Genomic DNA, 9,676 nt, shown 5'->3' on the forward strand with positions numbered 1-9,676 from the left:
GCTAACTTCATATCACGTTCAAGCTGTCCCTTCAGCTTATAGTAATTCCTAACTCATTTAAGATCTTACCTGCCAGAGGGACAAGATCAAAGTGCATGATTTACTCTCCACGTTTTATTCTGAACATGTAAGGCAAATAAAAATGTCTTTGTGTTTTACATGAACGTCGCCTGACTGTTTGCAAATCGCAAATTATGTCATTGGAATAGTCCGACAAATTCCGCGAAAACCGCCCGATCCCAAAATTCGTTTCTAGTACTTTTCGGTTGTCCTCCGGCATAAAGCACCCGATTCGCTCATAATTAACCGCTTACATGCGGATTTAATTAGTATCAAATTAACGCAGACAAGCGGTCAAAGTAGGGCCTATTTACCTATCGAGACCTGAAAGGACTCAAGGCCTGGTGCCATAGCCTGCGAACCCTTGAAACGCGGCAGATGCCTTCACTGCAGTCCAGGGCAATTCCTATGTGCAGATCACATCAATTTAGTTCACGCAGGCGGTAGATCACTTCACCACCCGGAAGTTTGGAAAGTGAGTTGAAGATTTATGTTGTGAAACCCGATTTCTTGTGTACTCTGGCCGTTAGGCAATTTCATTTGTAAGTACGTTGTCTTGTGGTTTAATTGCAGAGACATCCATCTTTTTTTTCTTACAACTATATCACCTCTATTCAATTACTTCACTTGATGTAGTTTTTTCTCAACTTCAGTATGCATTATGTCCATGAGACCTGACCCATTTTTATACAGAGGAAAAAGCTAAAGCTGTAAGGATAATTTTTTCTTGCAAGCAGACATGTAATTTGCTCTATACTCAGAACAAAGTAAAGTTTATTTTGGCAATTTTGAAAGAGTTGGCTGATTTAAATGGTGTGTGATTTGTATTCACCTGATTCATGTAGGATATTTTATGCTCTTAGGATGGAAGATTTGTGCCATATCAGTTTGGTGAGTGTGTATGGACCACACCTCACAACATGGATCATGGATATGTGCGTGACATTATAGCTGTTGGTTTGCATGGTAAGTAACTAACAGCTGTGCAATATGTAACTTTATTGTGAGATAGGTTGCCAGTCTGCAATTACTAGTACTACTTTTTACTTATACTTATATTTAAATAGTTAGTTTACCTCTTCCAGGAAGGTCTTTGTTTGTGTTTTAATTGTTTTTTTTCAACACAGAAAGGAATTAATAAACAAATATTATTATAGAAGAATACGACTATGGACACTCTATGGTGTTTGTCTTTATACAGGGCAGCAGAATCCCATCAAAATCAAATGTTGCGAGCATGAACCAGAAGCCATAACGCTGGTCAGGAATGGTTTCTGGCCATCTACTCCAAAACAGCCCCAGGTAGCCTTTGACCTTGAATTTATGGCCTTGCTCCAATACATTTTCTTAGAATGTAGAGTGTCTTTAAGGTTTGTGATAAGTCATCCTTCAGATGAAATGTCTAAGTGGGTAATATTTACCTTTAGAAATCTCAAATAACTATTACTATATGTGTTGGCATAATGAATGATATAATTTAGACAAGAAACATTGTTTTGAATCTTTCCTAGTGGTCCTCATAGTGTGGCAGCTGGTCTTAGCATGAGTTATTCCATTGTTTTTCATTCATTTAGGCATAAGAAATATTTTTAACATGACATTTCTAATAAGATTTTGGCATCTGATTGTAGGAGAAGGGAAGTTTATTTATCTCTGTTGATGCATTGTTTGGATGTGTCCGCAAATGCAGCGCTGGAACTAGTGGAAAGTCCTCAAATCATGGAGAGGAACTGTTCATTAGCCAAGAAAAAGTAGATGCATTTCTAGCTAATTACAGCAAAAGATCAAGCAGCAAGTCAATGGTGTGTGAACCAAAGGACTTTTTCTCTTACTTTGTATTTTGTTGCATTGCACTAACCTTTTGTTACCCATCAGTACTCATACCACTACTCAACCATTGCAACGAGAGACCAAAAGTAACAGTTATGTTCATTACTTGTAATAATGATGTTAGTGCTGAATGATTTAAATATGGTACAGTTTGAAGGGTTTATTACTTTGGTAACATTCTGCCCAAAATACATGTAGCTCAAATATATTGTTAGTTTGTTCTGTAAACTTAATTTACAAGAACTGTGTGAATTGTCAGCTTCAAGAACAAGTACATAATCTTTATTGCAGCCCCCTCTTTTCCTTGATCTTTTTCTATTTTTTTTTTTTTCCAAATACAGTTTTTTTCCCTCTTTTTTTGTAATTGATTTATGGTCTTTAAAGGTAATATCTTTGTATTTGCTTACACAACTAACTCTGCCAAGGGTATCTACTGTCACTCTTGCTGGTCCCAAGCCTGAATGAAAGAGGAAGGGTTGTTATCAAGCAGTAAATTTATTTGGTTGTCCCATTTTTTAAATTTTTATGAGAAATTGATGAATGATTATTATTTTCTGCCAATATTTTCCTTGCCACCTTTCCCATAATGTAATGTTTAATTTCTAATGTGAGGGTTCACCTCCAACAACCCATATCTACTTTGAATGCTACACGTACATGAATGCTACATAGATCTTAATTCTTGTTCTGTTTTTATCTTTGATACTTCTGCTTTAAATGACATCTCAAGAAAAGGTAGAAAGGAAGTTGAAGATTAAGAGTTAAATGTTTTCTGTTGTAGGAGCAGTGTAATCAGTTTCAAGCTGGTTCCAATCTCCATTCCAAAAACAAATCCACAAAGCTCGATGAGATGGCCCTCTTTGGTGGAGGCTGCAAGCACGAAGTGCCACTGAAGTTTTTCAGCTTAAAGAGAGGAGAAGAGTATGTACATGCAAAAGGAAATCTGTACATTATTGGTCAGCTATTGTTAAGAAATATGTAACCAGAGTGCCTTGTAGAATGCATAAATTAAGAGACATGTCACTTTTTAGGTTCCTAAGGAAAGAATTTATATATGATAGTCGTACTGCTGTATAGCATAACTCTGTTTTATACACCATTTCTATTAGGGTACTCAATGAAACTAGGGAACAAATACATTACTGCATGGACATTGTGGCTAATAATGATTTTATTTTTATTAAGCAGGATTGGAAATGCTGTGTATTTGCTAAAATGGATTATAAATCATGTGCAAGATAAAGCTATCAACATTCATTTCTTCTATGATATTGCATGTGTGCTGGATACACATTTGAGAGTAAGATTTTTTAGCGGTTTTATTTGAATTAAGTTGTGGTCATGGTACTCTGGCATTTTTGCTTGTCAAATGATGCCCTGTTGTTTTAAATTTATCTTCTCTGTAGAATACGCACCAGGAAACATTGCTTGAAAATGTTACTCTTGCGATACCTGCATTTCACTGCTATGGACACAAAGTTTCTTGTCAGGTATTTTGAAATATTTTCTTTTTGAACACTTTTGAGGAGTTGAAAGGTATTGAAAATCACATGCATGCTTACTCTAAAACAGTTATTGTTTTCATGAAGCTTTGTTTGGTCTTTTGTAACGCCAGGTCAACTACAGCGGAAGACGGCTGGAAGGGTTCGGGATGAGTGATGGCGAGGTGATGGAGAGACTGTGGTCTTACTTGAGGCCAACAGCAAAAATAACGAAGGAAATGACTCCAGCCCACCGAGTTGATACATTAACTGACTTCTTGATGCATTACGCTAAAAAGTCAATTTCGAACCTTGGTAATTTAGCTGTTAATCTTCACGTTTTACAAATACAGTTATCACCACAGTATATCATATTATAAACGATTTGTGATATGTTTTCGTAAACTCAATCGTTATCTTGCTGTTTTTCACCATTTTCGTTATCCCCAAAAATTTAGGAGAACGACTTCGTGACCATTTAAAGAAAGCAGTGGAAACGGAGAAAGAAACTGAAGAGCAACTCAATTTGCTTCTTGAGAAGTTGAATGAGACAGGTAGGGATTTGATTTCGTTACTTTCGTTATTTTTCTCTTCAACTAATTACATTGTTCCTTTACGTGTTAAAAAGAATTAGACTTCATTGCATGTGCGTCCTGTTGTGAGCTTTATGTCATAAATACATATTGTATATTCTCTTCCCTTCATTAGCGAATTGGCATTTGGGTATTGCGGGATACTAGAAATTGAAACTTCGATGAATGTAACTTTGTTAGATACATAAGTATGTCTAGATGATGATACAGCCCCATTTTACTATTACCAAGGTATTAAGGTGGACGTATCCAACGTCTCAGAGTGGAGCATGATGGAGAAATCTACGGCTAACAAAGCGGCCAGTACAGGAAGACCCAGTACGTACAAATTTCGCCTATTCATTGAGGGGAACTTATTTGGAATGGTTCACCTTTAACGACCAATAATAATTATGACAAATGAATGATTTCCATTGTACTTTGCCCCCCTTTTTGATTACAGAGTGATAAATGTTTTGAAGTGCTTAAGAGGAAATTAGAGTACCACAACTGAAGTTCAGATAGCTACACGCAAGTTACTTAAACAGTTACAAGTTCGTGTATGATTTTACGTTTCCTACTTGAAGGTTCATCACCAGATGATTACCCGGACAAGTTGAGGCAGTTTTTCTGTGTAAGGTATGAAGTAGCATGGGGATCTGGTTTTCATACAATGTTTACCCCAAATTTTACAGTAAATGTGTCACTTTTGGTCCATCACTTTCTGTCATTTCTCCTGACTTTCTCTGATGCTTGTCTTCTGAATTTTCAAACTGTTCATTAACAGAACAAACCTGCAAAAATGTTCCCCGGCATCTGAAACTTGGAAAGTACTGACCGATCAGCTTGACAGGTATGAAACCATATTTTGGATCCTGCAATTTATTCCCCTCATCTGGGAACTAAATGATCTTTACGTAAGGATATTAAACGATTTTCAAATGAGGTCCGCCAAAACAAAGCAAAGAACTCATTACCAGCCACAAAATCTAGAAATAGCTTATCATACAAGTAAACAAACAATCAGGCAGTCGGGCAATCAGAATTATGGAAAATTCCATGTCATTAAACGTGGAAGTCGTTATAGGTATTATACTGGGTTCTTAGGGCAAGTTTTGATTGCCAATCGCACTTCAAAGCAATGCAAATCCAAACCAATAATTTCAACCAAACTTTGGGTTTCTCCTCTGTTTTCCTTTACGCTGGTAATAGGTTGGATCAACAGCTAAAGAACCTTGAGGGCGGCCAACCCCGATGGTCTCCTGACAGTAGCATGTATATTGCATACCTCCGCGATTTGCAAGACAAGCGTCGAGAAGACTTGCTATTATCCATGCATGTCAAGTGCTCAGAAAGGTGGTTTCTCTTACAACTGATGAAGAAATATGCAGGTATTGCATTGATATGTTTCAGTGCTAACAGTCGTCGATAAGAAGCCCGATTACAGCTAACCAACACATCGTATTGAAATGATTATAACCTAGGCTTTCTAGGGTATCATTTTGACTCATGTCGTGTTAATTCTTTAGATGGACAAGCCATTGCAAAACGGCTTTGTACGCAAATTACAAAGGCAACGGGAGCCATTAAACAGCTTGTCAAGGAGTACACAAGACAAAACGTTGACACGGTGGGTTGTAAATACCCCTCCACAATTGCGGTTGAAGACGCGCTAAGCATCGACAGTCCACTTTGGCGTGTACTAAACGATGACATCCAACCGCAGTCTGCTGTTCCCTATTGTTTAAAGAGGCAACTCATTGATTTGTTTCACACACGCAAAAGATGCTTAGAGGAAATAGCCAACACCAAAGAAGAAATGGCTCGGATGTTCAGTCATTTCGAGGGAAAGTTGAAGGTATTGGACACTTGGTCAAAGGAACTGATGGCACAGAAAGATACGGAGCGAGCTCGCGCATTACTCTCCACTGCCCGCACTAAAATGGATGAGCTTTCCGTATTCACAGGTCATCTCCACGGTCTCTTTTCTAATGATGATGATAGCCATGAGGAATGTGAAGCTCAGTTTGACCTTGGAATTTTCCCCGAAGTGGATTGTGATGATGCCGATGAGGAGGTTCAGATGGAGGACGATTACAACACTGATGAAGCTGACGTGGTTCAACAGCTTGGCCAAAGTGAAGTCTTTGAGGACCTGCGTTCCGTTCTCAATGCTGAATACGGAAGTGACAGTGAATCTGATTCAGATAGTTCAGATTTAAACACAGAAATATCTTGATTATAACTTGTGAGTCGTTTCAACTGCCTGTTCCTTTTCCTCTTTCACTCAAGAATGTAAATCTACGAACAAGTGTTATCAATCAGCTAAAAAAAATTAAGCTCACTGTCAACTAGTCAGTCACTTTATACGACAAATAACAGCTCTCCTCCACGAATTAATTCAATCTTGTTTTATCGACTTTGGCTCCTTGACGTATCCTTACCTGGTCATTTTGTTGGGACGTTTGAAGCCTGATTAAATTGAAAAAGTTTCAGCATTTTGGCCTAAGTGTCTTTGTTCGCGGGACAAGTATTTTAACGCATGGCGATGGCGACCTTTATTAAAATTATTTAGTGCATTATTACATGAGTCAAGAAAATCTAAGGTTCGCAATTTTGCTAAAACGAGTGAGAGTGAGTGTGGGTCAAGAGCAATATCCCATAAGAGCGACGAGGAAGTCGAGGCATCGGCCAATGTCGGCAAAATGGGTCCAAGTGTCCCATAAATACCATAAGAAAGTTGTGGAAACTGGCCTTTATGGCCAAAATGGGTCCAATTGCAAGTCTGTCGATATCCCACAAAGATCGTGGGAAACTTGTAAAAACTGGCAAATATCGCCAAAATGGGTACAAGTGCGGGTCAATGTTGACATCTCGGGAAAATGATAGGAAAGTCGCAGGGATTGACCAAAATCTCAAAAATGGGTCCAATTGTGGGTCAATGCTAAGATCCCATGAAAGTCATTGGAAAGTCGAAGAGATTGGCTGAAATCACCAAAATGAGTTAGGGTGCGAACCAGTGTCAACTTCCCATGAGAATCGTAAGAAAGTCGCGGAAACTGGCTACTTTCGCCTAAATTGGTCCAAGTGGGAGTCAAAATCGTTATAAGCAAGTTGTGGAAACTGGCAAATATCGCCAAAATGGGTGCAAGTGCGGGTCAATGTTGACATCTCACGAAAATCATAAGAAAGTCGCAAGGATTGACCAAAATCACAAAAATGGGTCCAATTGCGGGTCAATGCTAAGATCCCATGAAAATCATTGGAAAGTCGAAGAGATTGGCTGAAATCACCAAAATGAGTTAGGGTGCGAATCAATGTCAACTTCCCATGAGAATCGAAAGAAAGTCGTGGAAACTGGCCACTTTCGCCTAGATGGGTCCAAGTGGGAGTCAAAATCGTCATAATCAAGATGTGGAAACTGGCAAATATCTCCAAAATGGGTCCAAGTGCGGGTCAATATTGACATCTCATAAAAATGATAAGAAAGTCGCAGGGATTGACCAAAATCACAAAAATGGGTCCGATTGCGGGTCAATGCTAAGATCCCATGAAAATCATTGGAAAGTCGAAGAGATTGGCTGAAATCACCAAAATGGGTTAGGGTGCGAATCAGTGTCAACGTCCCATGAGAATCGTAAGAAAGTCGTGGAAACTGGCTACTTTCGCCTAAATGGGTCCAGGTGTGAGTCAAAATCGTTATAAGCAAGTTGTAGAAACTAACAAATATCGCCATGATGGGTGCAAGTGCGGGTCAACGTTGACATCTCATGAAAATCATAAGAAAGTCGCAGGGATTGACCAAAATCACAAAAATGGGTCCAATTGTGGGTCAATGCTTAGATCCCATGAAAATCATTGGAAAGTCAAAGAGATTGGCTGAAATCGCCAAAATGGGTTGAGGTGCAAATCAATGGCAACTTCCCGTGAGAATCGTAAGAAAGTCGTGGAAACTGGCTAATTTCGCCTAAATGGATCCAAGTGCAGTCAATGGCAATTTCCCACAGAAGACACAGGAAAGTCGCAGCACTTAGCCAATATCGCCAAAATCGATGTTTTCAAATATCTCATGAATATTATGGTAAAGTAGCAGAGATTTGCCAATATTTCGTTAAAATGGATCCAAATGCGAGTCAATGTCGATATGCCATGGAAAATTTTCAAACTGACCAAATATCGCGAAAATTGGTATAACTGCAGGTCAATGTCGATATTCTTTGAAAATCATAGGTAAGTTTCGGAAAATGGCAAATATCGCCAAAATAGAGCCGGGTGCCACTCAATGTCAATATCTCATGAAAATCATAAGACAGATGTGGAAACTCGCCAATATTGCCAAAATGGGTTTAAGTGCAGATCAACAGCAATATCCCAAGAAAATCATATGAGAGTTCTGGAAGCTGGCCAATATCGCTAAAATGAGTCCAAGAGCGAGTCAATGTCGATTTCCCGTGGAAATCATGGGAAAAATTTAGAAAACTGAACGTAATATCGCTAAAATGGTTCCAAATTAATGCGTGTCGACAAGAAAATAATATGAAGGTGAGAAAATTTGCCAATTTCGCTAAAATGAGTCCAAGTGTGGGTTAATGCCAATATCCCATAAAAATGTGAAGAAAGTTATGTAAACTGGCCAATATCGCCAACATGAGTCCAACTGCGACTTAATGTCAATGTCCCATGAAAATATCAGACAGATGTGGAAACTGGCCAATATCACTAAAATGGGTCTAGGCGCGGATCAACAGCAATATCCCATGAAAATCATAGAAGAGTTATGGAAAATGACTAGTATCGCCAAAATGAGTCCAAGTGCAATTCAATGTCGATATCCCATGGAAATCATAGGAAAAATTTGGAAACTGACTAATATTTCCAAAATGAGTGTATGTGCGGACCAACAGCAATCTCCCATGAAAATCACAAGACAGATGCGGAAACTCGCCAATATCGCCAATGGGTCTTAGTGCTGATCAACAGCAATATCCTATGAAAATCATAACAGAGTTCTGGAAACTGGTAGTATCGCCAAGATGAGTCCAAGTGCGAGTCAATGTCGATATCATTGATATCGATATCATTGAAATCATATGAAAAATCTGGAAACTGACCAAATTTTTCCAAAATGGGTCTAAGTGCGGACCAACGGCAATCTCCCATTAAAATCATAAGACAAAAGTTGAAAATTCGCCAATGACGTCAAAATGGATCTAAGTGCGGATGAACGTCAATATTCGATGAAAATCAGAGAAAAGATGGCAAAATTCGCTAATATCGCCGAAATGGGTATAAGTGCAGGTCAATATCGATATTCTGTGAAACTCATAGCCAAGTTGTGGAAACCGGTTCATATTGCCAAAATGGGTTCAAGTGCGACTCAATATCTCATCAAAACCATAGAACAGATGTGTAAACTCGCCAATATCGCTAAAATAGGTCTCAGCGAGGATCGGCAGCGATATCTCATGAAATTCATATGAAGGTGAGGAAATCCGCCAATATCGCCAAAGAGAGTCCAAGTGTGGATTAATGCCAATATCCCATAAAAATGACGAGAAAGTTATGTAAACTGGCCAATATCGCCAAAATGGGTCCAAGTGCGACTCAAGGTGAACATCTCATCAAAATCTTAGGACAGATGTGGAAACTCGCCAATATCACTAAAATGGGTCTTAGTGAGGACCAACAACAATAGCCCTTGAAAATCATAGGACAGTTCTGGAAACTGGGCGA

At 38.8% G+C, this 9,676-nt stretch overlaps 1 protein-coding gene across 1 annotated transcript; it reads left to right on the forward strand.

The window, feature by feature from the left end:
• Positions 1–477: 477 nt before the first annotated feature.
• LOC136277543 (uncharacterized) lies at positions 478–6,423 on the forward strand. The gene is made up of 14 exons (XM_066159882.1): positions 478–535; positions 924–1,026; positions 1,262–1,362; positions 1,692–1,862; positions 2,672–2,811; positions 3,079–3,190; positions 3,297–3,380; positions 3,506–3,686; positions 3,830–3,925; positions 4,196–4,282; positions 4,531–4,582; positions 4,731–4,796; positions 5,156–5,334; positions 5,473–6,423. The coding sequence occupies exons 2-14, from the start codon at positions 981–983 to the stop codon at positions 6,180–6,182; spliced, it is 2,025 nt and encodes a 674-aa protein (XP_066015979.1). The 5' UTR covers positions 478–535; positions 924–980; the 3' UTR covers positions 6,183–6,423.
• Positions 6,424–9,676: the final 3,253 nt, after the last annotated feature.

The sequence above is a fragment of the Pocillopora verrucosa genome, chromosome 12 (genome assembly GCF_036669915.1).
Source record: "Pocillopora verrucosa isolate sample1 chromosome 12, ASM3666991v2, whole genome shotgun sequence".
In the NCBI taxonomy this organism is placed as follows: domain Eukaryota; kingdom Metazoa; phylum Cnidaria; class Anthozoa; order Scleractinia; family Pocilloporidae; genus Pocillopora; species Pocillopora verrucosa.